At 38.4% G+C, this 27,728-nt stretch overlaps 1 protein-coding gene across 1 annotated transcript; it reads right to left on the bottom strand.

Annotated features, from left to right (window-relative positions):
• Positions 1–26,625: 26,625 nt before the first annotated feature.
• LOC133093052 (proline-rich protein 23C-like) lies at positions 26,626–27,135 on the bottom strand. Its single transcript, XM_061192773.1, has one exon. It carries the CDS (start codon positions 27,133–27,135, stop codon positions 26,626–26,628), a length of 510 nt encoding a protein of 169 aa, XP_061048756.1.
• Positions 27,136–27,728: the final 593 nt, after the last annotated feature.

The raw sequence follows: 27,728 nt of genomic DNA, 5'->3' as shown, positions 1-27,728 counted from the left end.
TCTAACTGAGTTGTCCTATATGCAAGTACATGTTTTTAATGTTGTCTGTCTTCTGTGCTGTTCCTGTAAGTTTGCTATTAAAATACATTAAACTATATATAAAAAAAGAAATGATACAGTAGAAATAACAACTGATACCACAGAAGTACAAAAAGTCATAAGAGAACACAATCAACAGTTATATGACAACAAATTGAACCGCCTAGAAGAAATGGACAAGTTTCTAGAAACATACAGCCTGCCAAAACTGATTCAAGAAGAAACAGATAATTTGAACAGACTGATCACTAGAAGTAAAGTAGAATCTGTAATTTAAAAACTCCCTTCAGCCAAAAGTCCAGGACTGGATGGCTTCACTGGAGAATTCTACCAAACATACAAAGAAGAACTTATACCTATCTTTCTCAAACTATTCCAAAAAACTGAAGAGAATGGAACACTCCCAAATTCATTCTATGCAGCCAGCATCACCCTGATATGAAAACCAAAGACAATACCAAAAAAAAAGAAAATTACAGGTCATTACCTTTGATGAATATAGATGCAGAAATCCTCAACAAAATATTAGCAAACTGAGTCAAACAATACATAAAAAAGATCATACACCATGATCAAGGTAGATTAATTCTAGGGTTGAAAGGATGATTCAACACACACACACAAATCAATCAATGTGATACACCATTTTAACAAATGGAAAGATAAAAATCCACATGATCATCTTAACAGATGCAGAAAAAGCATTTGACAAAATTCAACATTCATTCATGATAAAAACTCTCACCAAAGTGGGTACAGAGGGAACACATCTCAACAATAAAAGCAATTTACAACAAACTCACAGCCAACATAATACTCAATGGTTAAAAGCTGAAAGCCATCCCCCTAAATCCAGGAACATGCCAAGGATGCCCTCTTTCACCACTTCTATTCAACATACTATTGGAAGTCCTATCCACAGTAATCAGACAAGAAAAAGAAATAAAAGATATCCAAACTGGAAGGGAAGAGGTAAAACTGTCACTATTTGCAGATGACATGATACTGTATGTAGAGAACTCTAAAGATTCCACACAGAAACTATTAAAGCTAATAAATGCATTCAGCAAGGCAGCAGGATACAAGATTAATATACAGAAATCTGTTGCATTTCTTTACACAAATAATGAAATATCAGAGAGTGAAAAAAAAATCCCATTTAAAATCACATCAACAAAAATAACTAGAAACAAACTTAACCAAGGAGGTGGAAGACCTATATGCTGAAAACTATAAAACATTGATGAAAGCAATTGAACATGATTCAAACAAATGGAAAGATAGTCCATGCTCTTGGATTGGAAGGATTAATATTGTTAAAATGGCCATCCTACCCAAAGCAAACTACAGATTTAAGACAATCCCTATCAAAATACCCATGACATTTTTCACAGAACTAGAACAAATAACCCTAAAATTTATATGGAACCACAAAAGGCCAAGAATTGCCAAAGGAATCCTGAGGAAAAAGAACAAACCTGGAGGCATAACCCTTCCAGACTTCAGACAATACTACAAAGCTACAGTAATCAAAACAGCATGGTATTGGCACAAAAATAGACAAATAGATCAATGGAACAGAATAGAGAGCACAGAAATAAATCTATGCACCTACTGTCAATTAATCTATTCTTTCTTCCTCTTGCAAAGGAGGCAAGAATATGCAATGAAGAAAAGATAGTCTCTTCAACAAGTGGTGTTAGGAAAGCTGGGCAACTACATGTAAATCAATGAAATTAGAACACTCTGTCACACCACATACAAAAATAAACTCAAAATAGTTTAAAGACCTAAATATAAGACATGACACCATAAAACTCCTAGAAGAGAATATAGGCAAAACATTCTCTGACATAAATCGTAGCAATATTTTCTTAGTTTCATCTCTCTAGTCAAAAGAAATAAAAGCAAAAATAAACAAATGGGACCTAATCAAACTTAAAGGCTTTTGCACAGCAAAAGAAACCATCAACAAAATGAAAAGACAGCCTATGGAATGGGAGAAAATATTTGCAAATGATGTGACCAACAAGGTGTTAATATCCAAAATATACAAACAGCTCATACAACACAATATTGAAAAGACAAACAAACCTATCAAAAACCAGGCAGAAGATGTAAATAGACATTTTTCCAAAGAAGGCATACAGATGGCCAATGGGCACATGAAAAGATGCTGAACATCACTGATTATTAGAAAAATGCAAATCAAAAACACGAGGCATCACTTGACACCAGTCAGAATGGCCATCATTAAAAAGTCTACAAATATTAAATGCTGGAGAGGGTGTGGAGAAAAGGGAACCCTCCTACACTGTTGGTGGGAATGTAAATCGGGCAGCCAAAGAAAACAGCATGGAGCTTCCTTAAAAAACTAAAAATAGAATTACTATATGATCCAGAAATTCCATTCCTGGGTATATATCCAGAAAAAATTAAAACTCTAATTCGAAATGATACACACACCTCAATGTTCATAGCAACACTATTTACAATAGCCAAGACATGGAAACAACCTAAGTGTCCATCAACAGACAATTGGCTTAAGAAGAAGTGGTGTATGTATACAATGGAATATTACTCAGCCTTAAAAACAAACGAATGAAATATTTCCATTTGCAGCAACGTGGATGGACCTAGAGAATATTATATTTAGTGAAGTAAGTCAGAGAAAGGCAACTACTATATGATATCACTTATATGGAATCTAAAAAGAATAAAAATGAATCTATATACAAAACAGAGACAGACTCACAGACATAGAAAACAAACTTGTGGTTACCAAAGGGGAGAGGGAAGAGGAGGGACAAATTAGGAGTACGGGATTAACAGACACAAGCTACTATACATGAAATAGATAAGAAACAAGGATATACTGAATAGCAAAGGGAATTATATTCAATATCTTGTAATAACCTATAATGAAGTATAATCTGACCAAACCCTGGATCACTTTGCTGTACACCTGAAACTAATATAATATTGTAAGTCAACTATACTTCAATAAAAAAATGAGGTTCAGACATACTGCGTACCAGTCCTTTATGAAATGTACATGTAGCAAATGTCTCTACCACAGTCTTTGAAGACTTTAGCACTTGATTCCCTGTTATTCTCACCCATTGCACCTCTGTTGTAATTGGTGGTGATTTTAATATTCTTGTGGATTCCCTGCCACCGCCCCCAAATCTCAGACTCTTGGTTCTCTTCCCCTTCAACAGTTTTGTCCTTCCTCCTACCTCACCGACTCATACTCTAGACCTTGTCATGAAACTGATGATAATTATCAGTTACATCCATTAAACTAAACTTTGCTTACTAAATAATAAATTGTAACCTACCTTCACTGATCAAGCTCACTTTTTTTTAAACAAAAACTTGCATATCCGCCAAGTGTTACGTAGTCTAAACAATGTTACAGGACCCCTTCACCACACCTATAGATAATATCTCTGACATAGGAGTGTAAATGTGTTTGCTCAGGTTGTTTTTCAGAAACTTGGAGTCAGTTATTGTCTAGTTCAAACTTGAGCATTTTAAGGCTGATCGGGACTGCTGGCCCTCAAGCTGGGCATGCATGAGTGTTCAGTCAGTGACATTTTGATGTCAGAGGGCCAAAAATTCCACCCTCAGGGCATGCTTACACCACCATTTTCTGAACATGCATGCAATGAAGAGGAAGGTAGCGAGTTGTGCCTACACAGAATGATGGTTACCTCACCTTTTTCTTATTTTCAATCACCTTTCCCCATGCTCCCCATGCTTCAGGTCACCCTACTTCTTTATCCCATAAATATCCTGAGCCCCTCACCTCCAGGGAAGCAGATTTGAGATTTGTTCTCCCATTTCCTCGCTTGGCTGCCTCGTGAATAACCCCCTTCTCTGCTGCAAATCTCGGCGTCTCAGCATTTGGCTTGCTGCACATTGGGCAAACTTGGTTTGGTAACAATTACTCCGAATTATGACCCCTCCCATAATCACAATTTCAAACATTAATTTTCAGAGAATCACTTCCTAACTTCCTAGCTTAGTCCTTTGTTTTAAAAAAATTTTTTTTAAATTTTATTGAAGGAGAGTTGATTTACAATGTTGTGTTAATTACTGCTGTACAGAATAGTGACTCAGTTATACATATATATACATTCTTTTTAAAAAATATTCCTTTCCATTCGGTGTATCATAGGATATTGAATATAGTTCTCTGTGCTATACAGTAGGACCTTGTTGTTTATCCATCCTGTATATAAAAGCTTACATCTGCTAACCCCAACCTTCCCAACCCCCTCACTCTTGGCAACCACCAGTCTGTTCTCTATGTCCACAATTCTTTTTCTCTTTCATAGATAAGTTCATTTGTGTCATATTTTAGATTCCACATATAAGTGATATCATATGGTATTTATTTCTCTTTCTGACTTCACTTAGTATGATAATCTCTTGTTGCATCCATGTTGCTGCCAATGGCATTATTTCATTCTTTTTTATGGCTGAATAGTATTCCACTGTATATATGTACCACATCTTCTTTATCCATTCAGCTGTTGATGGACATTTAGGTTGTTTCTGTGTCTTGGCTACTGTGAATAGTGCTGCTATGAACATAGGGGTGCATGCATCTTTTTGAATTATAGTTTCATCTGGCTATATGCCCAGGAACGGGATTGCTGGATCATATGGAAACCTAGCAAAGGCCACTCCCTCCATTTGTGCAAGTGATCTCATCTCATTTTGCCCCTTCAAGAACATCACTCTAGCAATTTTCCCATCTCTGTCCAGCATCATCACATTTTAGCTACCTCTACTGAATCAGTATCTTCAATATATAATTGAGACGTGAAATCTTCCATCTTAAACAAATACTTCTTGACATGACTTTCTCCTCCAATTTCTACATCAATTTCCTACTTTCTTATATACCAAAACTGTTGTATTAATCAACTATACCAGCACTCTCTAATTTCCCTCTTCCCACTATCTCTTGAAACCACTCCAACCTGACTTCTGTCTATGCTAGTCATCTGTAAGCACTCTTATTAGGTCACCAATGATCTCCACATTATGAAATCCAGGGATTAATTCTCAGTCTTCATGGACATCATATGACACAGTCAGTCTCTCTCTCCTTTAAACATTTTCCCCCTTGGCATCCAAGATCTCACACTCTCCCTGTCTCTGGCTTCTCCTTCACAGTTTCCTTGGTTGTTTGCTCCTCATTCTGAACACTGGAATATCTTGGGACACTAATGTTGACGTTATTATTTTCTATCAACCTTCTGTACCTTTCTCATGAGCATCCAAAAGCTTTGTCAGCATTTTCTCCTGGATATCTGTTAAGTTGAACCATACAGATTTTTCATTTTTGTAGGTCAGAATGGTTGAATATTATCAACTTTATATAAGTCAATCTAATAATAGGCAGTACAAAGTTCAGGTCCAAATTTGAACTCCTCATATTCCCCTAAACCCAACCCTTTCAAAGTGTTCCCCATCACAGTAATTGGCAGTTTCTTCTTGTTGCTCAAGCCAAAAACTTGGAATTGTCCTTGAAAGTCTTTCTTTCACATCCATTCCATCTAGATATCCTGGACCATAGCGCTTCTTACCATCCCTCCTGCTTCCACCTTCATCCCTTTAGTAAATCACCATAGAAACCTCCTAAGTGGTCTCCTCCCCTCTCTTCTTTGTCTCTTTTCAGGCTAGTCTCCACGCAATAGCTAGAGTGGTTCTGTTAAACCATAAGTCAGATCATGTCACTCCTCTGCTCAAACATATCCAGTTTCACTCAGGGTCAAAGCCCATGTTTTTATATGGGCCTACAGGGCTCTTTATAATCTGGACATCCCACCTCCATTACATCAGACTGCACCTCTGATTACTCTCCCCCTTGCTCCTTCTGTTACAGCTGTCTGGTCTCTGTGCTTTTCCTAGAAATTGACAGACATACTCACAGATTTTGCAATTGTTCTTCTTCTACCCATCTATCTGCATGGTTCTTCACTTCTTTCAGACCATGACTCAAAAGGTACCATCTCTGAGGCTTTCCCTGAGCACACCATCTGAAATGGTAATCTCTGACCCTCCACTTCCCCTTAATCTTTAGCACTTTTGAGTGTTTAACGTGGTTTTCATTTTCTTTATTTATCTTGCTTACCCTCTGTATTCTCTTCAGCAGAGTATAAGTTCATGATGGCAGTGATTTTTAACTGTTTTGCCTTTTGATATATTCCCAATTTTGGAACACTCTCAGCTATGTAGTGGACACTCAAAGATATATATTGAATAAATGAATGATTTTTTTCTTTCATCAATTATGAGTGTTCTCGTTTATTATGAATCTCTTCAAATATTGCCCTCCATTTCATTTTCTCTACTTCTACCCTCTGAAACTTCACTAGTCTATGTTAGAACTTCCTTTCCTCTGATAACTCTTATTCTCTCTTTATTATTTTTGTGTCTATGCCCTTCTATGATAAATTATAGGTAGTTTCTCTAACTCTTCAGCTGTTTCTAATCTGTTTAAATGCATAAATTATATTCCTTTTAAAATGTTTATATAGCATAGCTCTGGATGTTCATTTTAATCAATTTTAAAAAAGCAGTTATGTCATTTATGACAGTTTCTTTTTCCTTAGGCTTCTTTTGTCCTCCTTTTATTTTGCTGAATAATTTATATACCTTTAAAATAGTATGGATCTGGTGAATATCTTCATTGTTTGAGGAGTTGATTTTACTATTTTTTTTCATTCAGCTGTCTCTCATTTACGTTGGGTTGTTACCTAAGTCCCTGCTTTGGATTGTGAGGTTATGCTTGCTGGAACTTTATTTTTTGAGAGGACTTTGAGGCCTAGGGATAAGGGGTATTCTCTCAGAGAGGACTTCGGTTGCTTTGGGAAGTTCCCAGAAGCATCAGGGAGGGAAGCCTTTGCACTCAGTTCTTAGTCTCTCTCTCTCTTTTGTCCCTCCCGGCTATTGCCATCCTTTACCTCTCCTTTCCTTCCCTTCACTTTTCCTTCTTCTTTTTCTCCTTCTTTTCTTACTTCCCTCTTTTTTATTCATACAGAGTGAGTTCTAGACCAAGATCCCATGAGGGCCACCCTTGATTTGTACCTCCGTTGGTCTAAGTGGCTTACCTGGTCAAGTGACCAAGACCCTCATTCCTGAGGGGAATGAGCTCCTGGTAAACCATAAAAAGGAACAAAATTGGGTCATTTGTAGAGATGTGGATGGACCTAGAGTCTGTCATACAGAGTGAAGTAAGCCAGAAAGAGAACAACAAATATCGTATATTAATGCATATATGTGGCATCTAGAAAAATGATACAGATGAACATATTTGCAGGGCAGGAATAGAGATGTAGACATAGAGAACGGACATGTGAACACAGGGCGGGAAGGGGAGGGTGGGACGAATTGGGAGATTAGGATAGACATATATACACTACCATGCTTAAAATAGATAGCTAGTGGGAACATGCTATAAAGCACAGGAAGCTCAGTTTGGTGCTCTGTGATGACCTAGATGGGTGGGATGGGGGTGTGGGAGGGAGGTCCAAGAGAGAGGGGATATAGGTACACATAAAGCTGATTCACTTCATTGTACAGTAGACACTAACACAACATTGTAAAGCAGTTATACTCCAGTAAAAAGAAAAAAAAGGATTATCTCGGTACCAAACGTGTACTTCCATGCCCTCAGTGTGAAATTCGCAGAAGAGCCTTAATTTCCCCCTTCCTTCAGAGACAAGATTGAGATAGGCAAAATTTGGTACCATTTTCCTTTGAAGACTGGGTTCTTTTACTTCATCTATTGGTGGAGTCATATTTGGGAGTCTGAGATCGATGCAGGAGTTCTCCAATGCAAGAGTGTTCCCATCCTATGTGTACACTTAGGTTTGCCTCCTGATCCCCATGTTTGGTTTATGAAACCAAATCTGTAAGCCACCAAGGACTTCTAATAATTTTTGGTCTCTCAGTATTTCCTCTATTTGCCAGATATTTATTGATTTTAAAGGATGTTTTAAAAAACATATCCAGCACTCTTACATGTTCTGTTCATGAAGATTTTTTTGACCATGCTAGTCCAAAATAGAAGTCTTCAGTTATCTCTTTATGCATAGAATGTGATACTCTGGAGAAATGGAAGTCACTATTTACAGAAATAGAATCATCATCCTAGGCTGGGACTTGAGGCTAATTAACTGCTGATTCTTTATTCTGAACCATATGGAAGGGAATATGGCATAGTGGAAGTGTATATGTCAGTGTGAGAGTGTGAATTTTGGTCAAGCTGGTAGTCATTGTGGGGAGGGAGTAGTCTCTGTTTCCTTCAGTTAATATTGACAGGGATAATATAAACATAGATGTCAGTTTTCAGAATAGCTAAACAACTTTGCAATGTCCAAAATGTAGTGAAAGTTCAAACTTTAAGTGCACAGGTGACACTGGGGTTCACTCAAGAAACTGAATCTCAAAACATGTGGTGACAGCTGGGCTTTCAGCTCCTTTGAGAGGGCTGAAATTCTGCCCCTCTGTCTGTCAGTCATTGACTAAGTCCTGACCATTTGGGGCTGGCTGCTGTAGAGGTTGTGGTTTGACTTCCAGGGCAAGTTGCTGCAGAGGCTGTGGGTCAGTGTCATATTATCATATATGATCTGGTCATTGTTCATTTGTTTATTCAGTCTCTCAGGCTCTCCCCCTCCCTGGCTTTTGATCATTCTCATGCTTGCAAGAGGTAGATCAATTCAGGGAAGGGTAGAGATCCTGATCTTCACTGCCTAGGGATTGTTCCTTCATCTCCATAGTCAATAGTATTGCAAGATCTTTTTGATCTTTTTGTACTGTCTTGGCTATCATCTGATGAGGGAATGGCTGTGCAGAAGCACTGAAGACTGTGGATAGAACTCAACAGACCAGCATTATGATCACTGTGACAAAAACAAGAACAACTAACAGTCCCTTTATTAGTTATTTCAGAACCAGGGACCCCAATTGCCCAACTCAAGCTGAGCAAACAAATCCCATAGGCCATAAGGATCAGCGTTAGAGAGTAAAGCAGCTTTTTCTTTAAGGTGATGGTCTGTTACAACTTGTCTCTTGCATTGATCCAACAAGTCCAGCAAAAATATTAGCAATGATACAAATGCCTTAATGACCAACTAATAAGAAATCTAGGGTAATGTGCTTTTTCATCACTACTTATGCCAATAAGTTGAGACTGATCTGTATTCCATCTAGGATAGAGGAGATATCATTAATAATTTTGCTGGGGTTAAGTTTCTTATAGGATTTTCTATTTGATTCTCACCAGTGGGAACATTGCTCAAATTGTTTGCTAAACTATTAGTCAGTAATTCTTCCAAGTTGGATGCCTGATAATCAAAGGTGGCCTCATTTTGGAGTTTACATGTGAGTCAGAATTTCCAGCCACTGTGGTTTATACAATTAGGGTGTCAGTGTACAGACAAGAGTCGGAATATGTTCCGAAAGTGTGTGATGATTAGCTTGAGACAAACAGGATCAGGTATCCTGGTCACACAGGAGTAGTATGTTGTAAGGTCACGTGGTGAGTTAAGAAGAAAGGAGTTGTTCACAGCACAAGGTCAGAACCAAGGCCTTACATTAGCCTACATATTTGGACCTTCTATTAGTCTCTTCCAGTTAGCAGGTATTCAGCCCATAGCCCAAGGTTGTTGAATTCAAATTTAGGATTACCTGGGATCTGATCAGTAGATTATAATAACTCGTTCTTTTTCTGGAAACAGACACTAGCAAAGTCATAGGTTGATTTGTTCAATGTAATTTGCCCATCTGGGTGGAAGTTGAAACCCCATCAGCTGTAGTTTCCTATGGTCTCACTTGATAAGATTGAAATTTCTCAGAGATTTTTTGTCATGGAAGTCTGGTGATGAATGGCATATAGAGCAATCAGTAAGATTAAGGATAGTGACTATCGTTTGGAATAATCTAAGAATGGTGTTTGAATGAGTACGTTTTGACCTAACAATTATAATAAGGAGGGAAACAAAGAGAAAAAGGGCCATTATTGGCAGATAACACCAGGGGTTTATAGAAAATGAGAAAAACATTGATTATAAGCAAGCAGATACAAAACAAAACAGGAATTAGATAGGAGTCTTGGTTGATGTCTTGGGCAGAAGCTGTGGACTATCTGAGGTTATCTGCTTGTTCTGAAAGTCTTAGGTCAGCTGTCTGCTTCTTTTTTTTTTTAACTTTATTCAGGTATAATTGACAAATAAAAATTGTATATATTTAAGATGTACAACTTGATGTTTTGATATATGTATACAGGGCGAAATGATCACCATAATCAAGCTAATCAACATATACATCTGCTCGCATAGTTACTTTCGTGTGTGTGTGTGTGAGGACACTTTAGAGCCACCCTCTTACTAAATCAAGTACAGTTGGATTCGACTAAATGTGGAATTGAAAATATTTGAAAAAAATTCCAGAAAATTCACAAAAGCAAAACCTAAATTTGCCATTGTCTTGCAACTATTTACATAGCATTTACATTGTGTTAGGTACCATACGTATTCCAGAGGTGATTTAATGTATACAAGATGAGCCAACAGGCACATGAAATGATGCTCAACATTGCTAATCATCAGGGACATGCAAATCAAAACCACAATGAGATGTTACTTCACACCTATCAGAATGGCCCTCATCAAAATGACCACAAATAACAAATGTTGATGAGAATGTGGAGAAAAGGGAACCCTAAGTACACTGTTGGTGGGAATGTAAACTGGCGCAGTTACTGTGGAAAACAGTACGGAGTTTCCTCAAAAAACTGAAAATAGAGCTACCATATGATTCAGCAGTTCCACTCCTGGGTGTGTATCTGAAGAAAACAAAAATATTAATTCAAAAAGATACATGCACCCCCAGTGTTCATAGCAGCATTATTTACCAATTGCCAAGGTTTGGAAGCAACCCAAGTATCCATCAACAGATGAATGGATAAAGAAGATATGCATATATCTATATATACACACACACACATACACGTGCATACAAAAACACACACACAATGGAATATAATGGAATATTACTCAGTCAAAAAAAGAATGAAATTTTGCCATTTGCAAAAACATGGATGGACCTGGCATGTATCGTGCTTAGTGAAATAACTCAGACAGAGAAAGACAAATACTGTATGTTATTGCTTATATGTAGAATCTAAAAAAATAAAACAAATGAACAAATATTACAAAACAGAAACAGACTCGCATGTATGAGAACAAACTAGTGGTTACCAGTGGGATTAGGGAAAGACTTACAGGCAAGATAGTGGTAGAGGATTAAGAGGTATAAAATACTATGTATAAGATAAGCTGCAAGGACATATTTTACAGTAAGGTGAATGTAGCCAATATTTTATAACAACTTTAAATGGAGTATAATCTATAAAAAATTTGAATTACTATGTTGTCCCCCTGAAACTAATATAATATTGTAAATCAACTGTACTTCAAAAAAATTAGTACATTTCCATAGGTTAAAAACAAACAGAAAAAAAAGAACTGTTAGTTTCTGTAAATACAATTTAAATGTGTATATTAAAAGTTTTTAAATTTTGTATCTGAGTATAATTGATTAACAATGTTGTGCTAGTTTTAGGTATATAGCAAAGTGATTCAGTTATACATATACATGTATCTATTCTTTTCCAAATTCTTTTCCCATTTAGGTTATTATAGAATATTGAGCAGAGCTCCCTGTATTATACAGTAGGTCCTTGTAGGTTATACATTTTAAATATAGCAGTGTACCTGTCAATCCCAAACTCCCTAACTATCCCTTCCCCCTACCCCTTCCCCCCTGGTAACCATAAGTTCATTCTCTAAGTCTGTGAGTCTGTCTCTGTTTTGTGAATAAGTTCATTTGTATCATTTTTTTAGATTCAGCATATAAGCAATATCATTTGATATTTGTCCTTCTCTTTCTGACTTACTTCACTTAGTATGATAATCTCCATGTCCATCCATGTTGCCGCAAATAACATTATTTCATTCTTTTTAATGGCTAACATTCCATTGTATATATGTTCCATATCTTCCTTATCCATTCCTCTGTCGATGGACATTTAGGTTGCTTCCATGTCTTGGCTATTATAAACAGTGCTACAACGAACATTGGGGTGCATGTATCCTTTTGAACCATGTTTTTCTCCAGATATATGCCCAGGAGTGGGATTGCTGGATCATAAGGTAGCTCTATTTTTAGTTTTTTAAGGAACCTCCCTACTGTTCTCCATAGTAGCTGTAGCAATTTACATTCCCACCAACAGTGTAGGAGGGTTCTTTTTCTCCACACCCCCTCCAGAATTTACTATTTGTAGATTTTTTGATGATGACCATTCTGACTGGTGTGACGTGATATCTCATTGTAGTTCTGATTTGCATTTCTTTCATAATTAGCAATGTTGAGCATCTTTTCATGTGCCTCTTGGTCATCTGTATGTCTTCTTCGGAGAAATGTCTATTTAAGTCTTCTGCCCATTTTTTGATTGGGTTGTTTGTTTCTTTGATACTGAGGCTCATGAACTGTTTGTAAATTTTGGAGACTAATCCTTTGTTGGTTGCATTGTTTGCAAATATTTTCTCCCATTCTGTGGGTTGTCTTTTCATTTTGTTTATGGTTTCCTTTGCTGTGCAAAAGATTTTGAGTTTAATTAGGTCCCATTTGTTTATTTTTGTTTTTATTTTCATTACTCTAGGAGGTGGATCAGAAAAGATATTGCTGTGATTTATGTCAGGGAGTGTTCTGCCTATGTTTTCCTCTTATCAAATATATGGTTTGCAAATATTTTCTCCCATCTGTAGGTTGCATTTTCACTCTCTTGATTATTTCCTTTGTTGTGCAGAAGCTTTTTAGTTTGTTACAAACTCACTTGACTATTTTTGCTCTTGTTGCCTGTGCTTTAGATGTCATAGCCAGAAAATCATTGCCCATACCAGTGTCAAGAAGCTTTTTGCCTGTGTTTTTCTCTAGTAGTTTTACTATTTGGGGTCTTTTGTTGACTTTGGGTTGACTTTTGTATATGTTGTGACATACAGGTCTAAATTCATTCTTCTATATGTGGATATCCAGTTTTCCAACACCTATCATATATTCTTGGTACCCTTGTAGAAGATAGGTTGACTGTAAATGTGTGGGGTTTATTGCTGAACTATCTATTCCATTCCATTGGTCTATATGCCTGTTCTTATGTCAGTATTGTCTTGATTACTGTAGATTTTTAATATATTTTGAAATCAGAAAATTTCAATGACTCCAGCTTTGTGTTAGCTCAAGATTTCTTTGGCTATTTGGGGTCTTTTTGGCATCATATGAATTTTAGGATTGCTTTTTCTATTTCTGTAAAGAATGTCATTGGGATTTTAATTCTGTACATCACTCGGGGTAATATGGCTATTTAAACAATATTAATTCTTCCAATACATGAACATGGGATATCTTTCCATTTATCTGTGTTCTTTAATTTCTTTCATCAATGTTTTATAATTTTCACTGTAAAAGTATATCAGCTCTCTGGTTAAGTTTATTACAAAGTATTTTATACTTTTTGTTTCTGTTGTTAATTGGATTGTTTTCTTAATTTCAGTTTCAGATAAATTGGTATTTGTGTTTAGAAAATCCAAAGATTTTTATATGTTGATTTTGTATCCTGCAACTTTAGTGAATTTGTTTATTAGTGCTAACAGGATTTTTGTTGTTATTGTTGAGTGTTTAGAATTTTCTACCCATATGATCATATGCAAAGAGAGATAATTTTACTTCTTCTTTTCTGAATTGGATGCATTTTATTTCTTTTTCTAGCTTAATTGCTCTGGCTAGGGCTTACAGTACTGTGTTGAATAGAAGTGGTGAGGGTGGACATCCTTGTCTTGTATGGGATCTTCCAAGAAAAACTTACAGTTTTCTTCCATTGTCTATGAAGTTAGCTGTGCACTTTTCATATATAGTCTTTATTGTGGTAAGGTAAGTTGCTTCTATATCTACATTGTTGAGATTTAAAAAAATCATGAATGGATGCTGAATTTTTTCAAATGCTTTTCTGTATTTATTGAGATGGTCCTATGGTTTTTATCTTTCATTCTGTTAATGTGATGTATCACATTGATTGATTTGGATGTGTTGAACTATCTTTGCATCCGAGGGATAAATCTCACTAGTCATGGTATATAATCCTTTGAATGTGTTGTTGAAGTTGATTTGCTAGTATTTTATTGAGGATCTTTGCATCTATGTCCATCAGGGATATTGGCATGTCATTTCCTTTTCTTGTGGTGTCTTTGTCTGGCTTTGGTATCAGGGTGACGCTAGTCTCGTAGGTTAGTTTGAAAGTGTTCCCTCATCTTCTTTTTTTTGAAAGAGTCTAAGAAGGATTGGTGATAATTATTTGAATGTTCAGTAGAATTCACATGTGAAGCCATCTACACCTGGGCTTTTCTTGTTAGGAGGTTTTTGATTACTGATTCAATCTCCTTATTTGTTATTGGTCTCTTCAGGCCTTTGATTTCTTCTTGACTCAGTTTTGGTGTGCTGTATGTTTCTAAGAATTTATTTATTTCTTCTAGATTATGCAATTTGTTATTGTATAGTTGTTCATTATAGACCCCTAAGATTCTTTTTTATTTTTAAGGTATCTGTGTAATGTCTCCTCTTTCATTTATGATTTTATTTATCTGAATCGTATCTCTTTTTTCTTAGTCAAGCTCAGGGTTTATTGATTTTATCTTTCAAAAAAACAACTGAGTATTGTTGATTTTTTAAATTGTTTTTCTATTCTCTATTTGATTTATGTTTGCTCTAACCTTTAGTATTTCCTTCCTTCTTCTAACAAGGGGCTTTGTTCTTCTTTTTCTAGTTTGTTAGGTGTAAAGTTAGGATGATTTCTTTGAGATCTTTCTTCTTTTTGATGCAGGTGTTTATTGCTGTAAACTTCTGAGTACTGCTTTTGCTACATTCCATAAGTTTTGTTATGTTGTGGTTTTGCTTTCATTTGTCTTTAGATAGTTTTAAAACTCCATTTTGATTTCCTCTTTGAACCATGGTTGTTTAAGAGTGTTTAATTTTGTTGTGACATATTTGTAAATTTTCCCATTTTCTTGTTGTTATTGATTTCTCGTGTTATTCCCTTGTGGTTGGAATGATTTTCATCTTCTTAAATTTGTTAAGACTTGTTTTGTGACTTAAAGTGTCATTTATCCTAGAGAATGTTCCATGTGTGCTTGAGAAGGATATATATTCTTCTACTGTTGAGTGGAAAATTCTATATATGTGTATTAGGCCATTTGGTCTATAGTGTTGTCCATGTTTGCTGTTTCCTTATTAATTTTTTAACTGGATGGTCTATTCATTATAGAGAGTGAAATATTGAAGTCTCTTACTATTGTTGTTTGTTACCTATTTCTCCCAACAGATCTGTCAATGTTTACATTATATATTTAGATGCTTTGATGTTGGGTGCATATGCATTTATAATTGTTATATCTTCCTGTTCAGTTGACTTTTTATTATTATATAGTGACCTTCTTTGTCTCTTATTACAGTTTTTGACTAAAGTCTATTTTTTTCTGACATATGTATAGCTACTTCTGTGTCTTTTGATTATCATTTGAATGAAATATCTTTCTTACCCCTTTACTTTCAATCTTTGTTAAAATTTCCTTAAATCTAAAATGAGTCTCTTGTAGGCAGCCTACAGTTGGGTCTTGTTCTTTTATTCATTCAGCCACTCCATCTTTTGTTTTTAATTGGAAAGTTTAGTCCATTTACATTTAAAGTAATTATTGATAGGTAAGGACTTACTATTGACATTTTGTTAATTATTTTCTATCTTTTTTTTGTAGTTCACTTGTTCTTCTCTTCTTGTTTTGTTATCTTTCTTTGTGGTCTGATAAACTTTTTGTAGCAACGTGCTTCGATTCTTTTCTCTTTATCTTTTGTGTATCTATTGAATTTTTTTTTTTTTTTTGGTGTTTGGTTACCATGGGGTTTGTATTGAACATTTTATGATTATAGCAGTCTGTTTTAAGCTAATACCAATTTAAGTTCAACTGCTTGCAGAGACGCTATACTTTACCTCACCCTCCACTTTACGTAATTGATGGCAGATTCTACTTTTTTCTATATTGCTTTTCCATAACAAATTTCTGTGATTATAGTTATTCTTACAGTTTTTTTCTAATTTATACACTATTGTTAAAAGTTATTTCTGTGCCACCATTATTCTATACAATATTCTGTTTGTCTTTGTATTTACCTTTAGTGGTGAGATGTATACTTTCAAATGTTTTTGTGTGGTTTAGCATTTTTTTCATTTCAACTTAAAGAAATTCCCTTAGCACTTCTTGTAGGGCAGGTCTAGTGGTGATGAACTCCCTCAGGTTTTGTTTGTTTCATTTATAAAGGACAGTTTTGCCAGGTAAAATATTCTTGTTTGGCAGTTTTTTTCTTTGAATATATCATCATAGTCTTTCCTGGCCTATAAAGTTTCTGCCGAAGAAAACCCTGATGGGCTTCCTTGTACATGACAAGTTGCTTTTAAAATTCTCTATTTGCCTTTTGATAATTTAATTATAATGTGTCTCAGCACAGACCAATCAGGGACTTTTCAGCTTCAAGAATCAAGTCACCCACTTCCCTCCCTAGATTTGGGATGTTCTCAGCCATTATTTCTTTAAATAAGCTTTCTGCCCCTTTCTTCTTCTGAAACTCCCGCTAAGTGTACCTTATTTCATTTGATGATTTCACGTAAGTCTCATATGCTTTCTTCACTCGTTATTTTACTTTTTTTCTTTTTGTTTCTCTAACTGGATAATTTTAATGACCTCTTTTTGAGTTTTCTGATTATTTCTTCTACATTATTGAATCTTCTGTGAAGCTCTATATTGAATTTTTCAGGTTAGTCATCATATTCTTTAGCTCCAGGATTTCTGTTTATATCTTTTTTTTATGGTTTCTATTTCTTTATTACAGCTTCTAATTTTTTAATGTATTGTTATCTTGATTTCATTTAGTTGTCTACCTATGTTCTCTCTCTTTTTAATAGAACATTTTATTTTATTTTTTAATTGGGGTATAGTTGCTTTACAATGTTATGTTAGCTTCTCCTGTACAATGAAGTGAATTAGCTATATGTATACATATATCCCCTCCCTCTTGGATCTCCCTCCCACCCCCGCCCATCCCACCCATCTAGGTCACCACAGAGCACCAAGCTGAGCTCCCTGTGCTATACAGCATGTTCCCACTAGCTATCTATTTTACACATGGTAGTGTATATATGTCAATCCCAATCTCCCAATTCATCCCACCCCCTTCCCACCCACCCATGTCCACACGTCCGTTTTCTATGTCTGCATCTCTATTCCTGCCCTGCAAATAGGTTCATCTGTACCATTTTTCTAGATTCCACATATATGCGTTAATATACAATATTTGTTTTTCTCTTTCTGACTTACTTCACTCTATATGACAGACTCTAGGTCCATCCACATCTCTACAAATGACCCAACTTCGTTCCATTTTATGGCTGAGTAATATTCTATTGTGTATATGTACCACATCTTCTTTATCCATTCCTCTGTCGATGCACATTTAGGTTGCTTCCATGTCCTGGCTATTGTAAATAGTGCTGCAGTGAACATTGTGGTACATGACTCTTTTTCAGTTATCGTTTTCTCAGGGTATATGCCCAGTAATGGGATTGCTGGCTCATATGGTAATTCTAGTTTTAGTTTTTTAAGGAACCTCCATGTTGTTCTCAATAGTGGCTGTATCAATTTACATTCCCACCAACAGTGCAAGAGGGTTCCCTTTTCTCCACACCCATTCCAGCATTTATTGTTTGTAGATTTTTTGATGATGGCCATTATGACCAGTGTGAGGTGATACCTCATTGTAGTTTTGATTTGAATTTCTCTAATGATTAGTGATGTTGAGCACCCTTTCATGTGTTTCTTGGCAATCTGTATATCTTCTTTGGAGAAATGTCTATTTAGATCTTCTGTCCATATTTGGATTGGATTGTTTGTTTTTTTCATATTGAGCTGCATGAGCTGTTTGTATATTTTGGAGATTAATCCCTTGCCCACTTGTTTTCAAGTCAGCTAAAGGGACTCATCTCACTGGTGCTGGACCCCACAGCTGGGGTGCCTAATATGGGGATGGAACCCCACTATCTTTAGGGAGGATTCCCCAAGCCTATGCTATTTCTCTCCCTTTCTGGGTCACATGGTAGAAGTGTGGGTCCTAACTAGATTGCTTCTCCTCTCCTCCTACCAGATTTTGTGTGTATTTTTTTATATAGCCTTGGTTGTAGAAGAGCCATTTGCCAGTCTTCAGATAATTTTCAGGGAGAGTTGTTCTATATGTAGTTGTAGTTTTGATGTCTTCATGGGGGGAGGTGAGCCCAGGGTTTTCCTACTCCATCATCTTGATCCCTTCTCCCATTGTTGGCATTTTGATAGGAGTTGCAATAAATCTGTAGATTGCTTTCAGTAGTATTGACATCTGAACAATATTGAGTCTTCCAACCCATGAACATGGGATGTCTTTCCATCTGTCAGTCTTTAATTTCTTTAAGCAATGTTTTGTAGTTTTTAGAAGGCTTTGCCTCCTTGACTAAGCTTACCACTAAGTATTTTATTCTTTTTGATGTTATTGTAATCAGTTCATTTTTAAAACGTTCTCCCTACCAAAGTTGACTTAAGATTGTAACCAAATTGTCTGAATCATTATGAGTAGTTTCACTGAGAAATATAGCTAATATCAATTTGAAATTATCTGGTGCTACCAAGCAACTGTCTTGAGAGCACCAGAGATTATCTGAGTGAAAGATGCAATCCGATTGGTTTTCATTCTTTTTTTTCAGGTGCTAATCATTGATGTTACATCATGGCCTCTACGAATCCTTCCAGAGATTTATAGCAACATAACTTTGGGTAAGGCTACCTGTTTGGCATAATGATCTGCTACAGCATCTTCTTTATCTTCCAAATTGTTTCCTTCTACATGGAGTTCAACCTTTCCTTTTATTTTTAAAAATATTTATTTATTTATTTGGCTGCATCGGGTCTTAGTTGCAGCACGTGGGATGTTTAGTTGTGGCGTGTGGGCTCAGTAGTTGCAGCAGGAGGGCTGTCTAGTTGTGGTGTGTGGGCTCTAGAGTGGGCAGGCTTAGCTGACCCTCGGCATGTGGGATCTTAGTTCCCCGACCAGGGATCGAACCCATGTCCCCTGCATTGGAAGGCAGACCCTTAACCACTGGACCACCAGGGAAGTCCCTCAACCTTTCCTGTAGCCACCTCAATGAAGTAGAAGTGCATCTAAAAGTTCCTTAACTTGTCCATTTTTGAGAGGATACCAGCAGAGGCGAGCACCCAAAGCAGCCAAAAGTCACGTACTACACCAAAAGCACACCTGCTATATGCATATGTTTAATTCTTGGTTTGGCTTGTTGACAAGCTGTAGTAAGTGCAATAAGTTCTGCCATCTGAAATGATTGTGTCTCAGGTGGAGGACTATATTCTAAAGGAGAGTTTAGATTACTGATAGTATATTCTGTTGATAACTTCCTGTTTCAGTTTTGAGATATGATGCACCAACAAATAATATCAGGTCAGGGTTCTCAATAGAAGTCTCTAGTAAATCTGAGTGAGGTACAGAGAGTTTCCTAACTGATGTAAGACAATCATGAGGCTCCCCTTTTTCAGTAGAGGCTGGAGAGTGACAGAATTCAGGATGTTGCAGTGAAGAATGGTAATGTGATAGGGAGAGAGTAATAGAATCTCATATTAATCAGCTAGTTGAAAAGTGTCTGTTCTGTCATTAATAAAGTCTGTACTGAATGAGAAGCCATGATATCAAGCGAGGAGGCTAGAACCTGTTCAGCAGAAGCGTCAACAAGTTTTGCAGTGACAGATATTGCCATAAGATAAGGACAATAAACCCTTCCAACAGGGTCAAGGGTGAGAATATAGTAAGCGATGTTTTTGGTTGGTTGTTTGTTTTTAGAGGTTGGGGTAGTAGATAAACACTGAACTGGCCATTTTAGTGATGTATAAAAATTGCCTCTGACAGACTTCTACTAACAAAATCCTCAATTTTTGTACATCAAGCAGTTTCCCCTTTCCTTTATGTTGTGAGGATATCAAACTGTTTTTTTTAATGTATGCTCATTTAAAAAAAATTGTATCCCTGAAGTTAACTTCTTGAATGGTTTATTTTTATAACTTATCTTTAAAAAGTAATATATTTATTTCTAAGACAGCTTTATGTTTGCAGAAAATTGAGTAGATACCACAGAGTCCCCATATACTACCCCTCTCCCACACAGTTCCCCTTATTATTAACATCTTGCATTACAATGGTACACATGTTACAGTTGATAAATCAATATTCATACATTATAATTAACTGAAGTCCATAGTTTACATTAAGGTTCACTGTATTGTATAGTCCTATGGGTTTTAACAAATGCATAATGTCATCCATCCAGATAGAAGCGTACAGAGTAGTTTCCCTACCTTACAAATCCCTTGTGCTCCACCTACTCACCACTCTCCCTCTAAACCCCTGGCACCACTGATCCTTTTACCTTTTACAGAAAGTTATATAGTTGGATTCACACAGACTTTCCAGACTGGCTTCACTCACTTAGCAATATGCATTTACGTTTCCTCCTGTCCTTTCATGTCTTGGTAGTTCATTTCATTTCTTTTCTTTTTTGTTGTCTCTGAATAATAGTCCATCACATGCGTATACTCCAGTTTAATTATCCATCTGCCTGTTGAGGGGCATTTTAGGTGCTTCTAGTTTTTGGAGCAATGGGTTTTTGATAGTTCTCATCAAGTTGAGTTAAAAATCTCAAGGGCTTGTCTAGATTGCTTATGCACAAATAGGCATAAGAGCTATTAGTAGTTAGACATGACTAGAGAAAGAGGCTGTCAAACAGCCTTCGTTGGGTTACAGAAGCCCTCTTCACATTGGGGTTCCCAGGAGAGGGTCTCTTACTTGGTGCTTAGTCAGCTCATTAAGAGGTGTTTCTGTCTTGGTAAAACTTAGCACCCATTGTCTGCAGTACTCAGTTAAAAGCAGAAATACACTCAGTTGTCTCTTGTGAGGGGTCTAGGATATGTTTGGATAGTCTTTAGTCTATCAGGAGAGAATGTTTTTCCCTCCTGAGATGAGCCATACTCTAAATAATGAACTGTATTTTGGCAAAATTATAACTTATATTTGAAATATTATGTCTCCTTTTTGCTAAGCCTGGGGTGAGTCAATGGAATCCTTTTACAGGCTTCCTTGTTCTTTGAACAAAGTAGGAGATTATCTATGCATCATGTTAAAAACCGAATCACAAGGGAAATTTAGATCTTTTAAGCCTTGATTGAGGACCAAGGAAAAATAGAAGGGGGCTCCAGTGTACTCTAGGGGCATGACTGCCCAGGTATGTTGTTGTCCTCTCCAGGTGAAGACAAAGAGGTATTGACTGTCTTGGTCTAGAGGTACACTGAAAAAAGGCAGAACAAAGATTCAATAGAGTGAAGCAAGTGGCTTCAGGTAGAATTGATGATAAAATGGTATTTGGGTTAATTTCTGTCAGGTAGTGAGGTATACATATTTTGTTGATGGTCTTAAGGTCTTGAACAAATTGATATCCTTGTCTGTTTGGTTTCTTTTCTTGCAGGATGAGTGTTACAAGGGTGATGTATGGGAAGACCTTTGTATATAAGGCATTCAGCTGTAGTTTTGAGCTCTTCCTTTGGCTTCAAGGGATATTGGGGGAAGTTTGGGTAATGGTTTGGTGGAATGTATCTGAACTTTAATAGGTTCTGCTCCCATTATTTTTTCTATGTCACTGAAATTTCTAGCCCATAGAGGGGCAGGTATGGTGTCAAGATCTTTATCAGGGGTATGTATCAAACATAGTGGGAAATGAAAAAGTATATTCAAAACAGACACAATTGTTTATGGATAGAGAAGTTTTCTGAAATTTCAAGAAACAGTGTGCTTCTAATATAACAATATAACAAACTCTGGTGTGCTTCTAATATAATAATTCTCTGTGTAATGAAACTTCTACCCTCTTAGATTTGCAGGTGTGTTGTCACAGAACAGGAAGGAATGTTTCCAGTCAAAGGGATCAACAGTTACATATAAAGGCTGGGAGATAGGGAAAATCTGTGAATTATTTGAAATGCTAATCACCTGTGTGGTATGTTTACACCAAGGAAGAGGCTGAGCAAAGGTGGCAGTGTTTAATATAGAAAGAGTAGCAGTTGTATTGATTTTTATTGGAAATGTTTCAGGTATGGTTTTTAGGAGACTTTGCCTAACTTTTCAGGCTCGTTATTGAACCCTTAGGTTTATTGTGGTAAGAGAGATCCTGCAGGTCTTTTCCTGGGTCAGTCCAATCTGCTTTGCCATCCAGAAATGAGCATCGGCAGTTCTGACCAATATGTGTATGAGTGATTTGTGTCAGGCAATTCTGGGGCTTACGCACCCAATAGAATGCTAAATTCTTCTCTGAATATTTGCTGGTCTTGTCTGAATTTAGAGACATTCTTACAAATAGCTCTTAATTCAGCTCGGGTCCAAGGTTTAAACTCTGAAGTTGTCTGAATACCTGGTGTATGGGGGTGGATCTTCAGAGGCAGCTGGCATTTTGGGTTCTTGGGAGGTTTGTTGGGGAAAGGCAGGGGACCTGGACAAGGGGAATTAAAAGAGGAGTCAGTGGAATTCAGAAGGAGAGAGAATGGCAGGAGAAGAGGCACAGGGAGATCTGGGAAAGGCAACTGGAGGACTTAATAGAGAAATAAGTCTCGTTGTTTTTCAAATTGGTCATTAGCTTTGGCCAGAGAATGTTTTAATGAAGCAGCTTTTGATTCAGAGTTTTGTTTGGAAGCCTCCTTATACCAAATCAAAATATGCTGCCCATTGAAACTGAGAATCTTCTTGCCTTCTTATCGAAGGAGCCTCTCAAATGAACAATTTTGTTCACGTCAAATCCTCCTTAGTGAAGCTATGTCATTTAGAGAGATAGGCACAAGAATGAGGAGTTGAATGAGACGACATGTAAGAAGCAGGCATGTTTCCTGGAAGAGTAGAAGCTTTACACTTAAACTACCCCATAAGAGCTGGCAGTGGTGGGTAAATGAGGTGCTTGTACATCTCATGACTTAGGCCCCAACATGACTTCTCTGCAGACTCCAGAGCCTCCACCACCTGACACCAAAGAGAACACTCTTTCTGGATTAAAGCCAAACTTTCAGGGCAAAAGAAAATCAGGAGAAGAAAACCTCATTTGGTTTTATTGAATACCCATGGCAAAGTGTGTGCAAATGGATGCCAATCTGATGAGAACCGCAAACTCACAAGACTCTGAGGTTGACTCGAACAACAGGCTTACAGGACATAATTTTGTGTGCTACCCAGTGATTCCCTTCCTTGTGATAAGCAAGATTTTTAATCAGCACAGCAGAAAATGGAATAATGAAAGAGAACAAAAGGGCACAAAAATGAATGTCTGGATGCCACCAACGATGCCAAATAAATGGAATCAGTAGCAAAACCTGGTACCAAACTGAAATAAATAACTAAGGAACTCAATGCAATGAGAGAGTTTAGACGTGGTGTTGACTTTACATACCGGTGTGGACACCATAAGCTGAGAGCAGCTTATGGCACAAGGTGCTCCATGGGTACCACACCTGGTCCAAGGCTGAGATTTATGGCAATGGGCAGTGGAGAGTATGCCTCACTGGGACCTCCAGTAAAACTAAAAATAAACTAAGGTTGCTCAATGGAGAACAAGCAGAGGCTATTTACTCAGAGCTTGCTATATAGCAAGAGAGTCAGCCCCATTTCTTGCATTTGAGAGCTCATAGGCAGCTAAGGGATTAGGAAAGGTTTATAGTGGAAAAAGGGAGGGCTTCAGGTGTGTTTGAATGGAGGTTGTTGGCAGGGGAAAGCTAGAGGCAGGCTAACTAGAAGCAGGGAATTCTATGTAATTGATTTGATTTGTGAACTTTGTGTCTTAAGCATAGCATATTTGGCTTTCTTAAATTGGTCCTGAGTTGGAAGTAGGGATGAAAATTAGGGAGGCTGGGAGTTATTGACCAAGTCCTGATCATTTGGGGCCAGTTACCACAGAGGTTATGGCTTTGTTTCTGGACTGGTTGCTGCAAAGTTTGTGGGTCAGAATTCTGTTGTCATAAGTGGTCTGGCCATTGTCAGTTTGTATATTCAGTCTCTCAGATCCTATTATCCCCAAGGCTACCAAGGAGTCTAATTTCTTAATGGCATCTCCTGCCATCACTGGCCAACCCTGGCCCACTGAACTCGATGATGCTGGTGCCTCTCCAGTGCCTTTCGGCCCTTGCACACTCCCACTAGCTGATATATTATTCAGCTTTAGGTAGTATATCCAGTGTACCATATCCATTGCTCTAAACCTTTTGATCCTCTATTGAATTATATTAAACTGAAATTTAGTTACTGGTCTGGTGGCAAAGGGAGGAGATGGGGGTAAATCTTGAGGTTGGTGCATATTGTTTTGCCAGGCAGAGGCTTCTGCATCTTAGAGCAAGGTAGATGGGCAAGCTTTCACAGAGAGTGGTGGGCCACTTCTGTGGCCAAGAGGATTAAAAGAGATCTGGGGATTCAAGTTATTCATGTGTATCTACGCAGTTGTCTCCATCCAATGTTTCAGGGCTGAGTCATTCTGTGATCTCACCATTACAGATGAATGAATAAAGAAGATGTAAGAATGTTACTCAGCCATAAAGAGAATGAAGTTCTGCCATTTGCAATAACGTGGATGGACCTAGAGAGTATTATGCTTAATAAAATAAGTCAGACAGAGAAAGACATATACTCTATGTTATCACTTATATGTGGACTCTAAAACTATAAAACAAATAAATGTATATAATAAAACAGAAACAGACTTACACAGGTAAAGAACAAACTAGGGGTTACCAGTGGGGAGAGGGGCAAGACAGGGTATGAGATTAAGAGATACGAACTACTGGGACCTCCCTGGTGGCACAGTGGTTAATAATCTGCCTGTCAATGCAGGGGACATGGGTTCGAGCCCTGGTCTGGGAAGATCCCACATGCTGCAGAGCAACTAAGCCCGTGCGCCACAACTACTGAGCCTGCGCTCTAGAGCCCACGAGCCACAACCACTGAAGACGGCGTGCTTAGAGCCTGTGTTCCGTCACAAGAGAAGCCACTGCAATGAGAAGCCCACACACCGCAGCTGGAGAAAGCCCGCGTGCAGCAAAGAAGACCCAATGCAGCCAAAAAACAAACAAACAAATAAACAAATAAATAAAAAGAGAGATACAAACTACTATGTATAAAATAGATAAGCAACAACGACATATTGTACAGCAGAAGGAAGTATGCTCATTATTTTGTAATAACTTTAAATGGAATATAATCCATAAAATTACTGAATTGTTTTGTTGTATATCTGAAACTAATAGTTTAAATCAACTATACTTCCAAAAAAAGACAGGGATGACCCTATTAACCATACCGTTCAATCTGTATTTGAAGTAATAGCCAATAAAAAAAATTAAGGAAAAATAAGATGTAAGAGGCTTGTCATAAAAAAGAGACATACTCTCATTATTTGGAGATATTGTTATCTTTATCAGTCCAGCAAGAGAATTTACACATAAGTGATTACAGAAATTAAGTAATTTTTCTGGATACCAGACCAACATAAGAGCAAATTTTTTCTATATGCCAGTAACAATGTACAAAACATATTTGGATCTTAGAAGTATAAAAACACAGAATCTTTAGAATTACAAACTTTCCCTGGACATGAGAATTATATTATTAGCATGTAAGAAGAATGGAAAACAGTTGGTTCTTTTGGAAAAATACCCCCACAAACCCAGCAATAGAGGTAAAACCACTTGCCAACCTTGTCATTCAAAAACAGATCATTGTTCCTCATTCTGGGTTTTGTATCCAACAAACATTTGTCCACATACACCTATTGTCTAGATCCCCCAAAGGGGCTAGAGCTGCCATCCAGAAAAGTTCAAAATGGGTAGAGGGTTGTCATAAAGTACCGGGGACACTAGGGTCAAAAATTCATTGAGCAAAATAAATCTAGTAATTACTCTGTTGGGGGAAAACGAGGGGAAGGGGCAGTGGTAGGGTACCCGGGAAAGGATGGCTCTTTAGAGAAAAGTGCTGGCACCTGGGTTTGAAGGGAAACAGGGGGTGGGGGGATAGAACTGCTTAAAGGTGCCCTCCCTAGAGAAAATCTAAGCAGCTGCCGGGCTGTCTGAAAGCACACTGTATTTCAAGAGGCTTTTCTTTGCCCAGGTGAGCTTCCTTCCCGGGGTTTTAGTCAGCCATGGATGCAAAATTTTCAAACGCAGCGTGCATCCAAAAGGCATCTGTCCGTTGTGATTCTTATCAGGTGTGCAGTGTACACACAACCCTTAGCAAGACTCTGTCCTGGTCCGCAGCCGGTGGCCAGGAATTGTGGGAGGAAGTTCATTCCTGGAACAGGCATCTCTAGGTCTTGCACGGAGTACCAAGAGGGCGTTGGGGGCGCTCGTGAGGACCTGGACAAGGAGAGGGAGGTAGAGGTTGGAGTGGTGAGTCGGGGAAGGGCTCCGGAAGATGGAGGTCCAGGTTGTCGTCGTGGTGAGGAGAGCGTCTCTCTGGACTAGTGTTGGGGCCCCAAGGCGAGGGCTCTGGGACTAGACCCAACAGTTCGGGGTCGGACGCCCTTCCAGCGGAGAGAAGGAGCCCAGTAACTGAGCTGGCTGCAGCATCCATCCCAGCCAGCAGGAACTCGGCGTCTGCCTCCTCCCCGTAGACCTCTTCTTGGCCAGCGATCTCTGGGACAGATCCATAGAAGAATCCCTGCTCGAGGGCGATGCACTCCTTGAGACCGCTCGGGAAACCGCCCTGTTCCAGGACAAGAGCTGAGTGGCCCTGCCCTCCCAGGATTTCAATGCCAGAGCCCAGGAGAGATCTAGGGACCAGTATGAGGATGCGATCTCCGAGAGACACCTGCATCACGGACGTTGACTCGGGTTACAGCACCAGGTCGACGTCGTCCAGGGGCACGTGCAGGGCACAGCTGTCGGCCAGAACCACCAGGGAGGTGAGTGTGCCCGTGGCCGGGGTCCCTGTCACGTTGTCCGGGCCGGACGCCTCCTCGAACTCGTGGCCCGCGGGCTCCTCCGTTCGCCGGCGCTTGGCAGGGCCCGGTCCACTGGGATGTGGTCCCCACCGGTCCGCAGGGGAGGCGCTGGGGCTGCGGGGCCGGCTGCCCATCTTCTCAGTGTCGCCGCGGGCCTGGGGCCTGGCAGAAGGCGAGGAAGGGCTGGGTCCTGCAGGCAGTGACAGATCGGTTTGACAGGTGAGGCCGACGCAGGGCGGTGGGGCGCAGGACTGCGGGACGAGGGAGGAGCCTTCGGAGCTCTGGGGGCGCCTCTCGGGATCCCTCAGTCCTGGCTTCTAGGGGAGCTGCTGCGCTCGGCTTTGCGTGTGTGAATCTTCAGGTCCTCACGTGGACTGGTTTGCGCAGGAGTGGGCCAAGGACGTTGTGAGTGACGCCGGCGGAACCTGAGTCGCAAAGCGTTCTCACGCTAAGCTCCGCCCCTTCC

This window comes from Eubalaena glacialis, chromosome 6, assembly GCF_028564815.1.
Source record: "Eubalaena glacialis isolate mEubGla1 chromosome 6, mEubGla1.1.hap2.+ XY, whole genome shotgun sequence".
NCBI classification, from domain to species: domain Eukaryota; kingdom Metazoa; phylum Chordata; class Mammalia; order Artiodactyla; family Balaenidae; genus Eubalaena; species Eubalaena glacialis.
The sequence above is the reverse complement of the archived record's forward strand: the minus strand, read 5'-3'. Positions and strand labels throughout refer to the sequence as shown.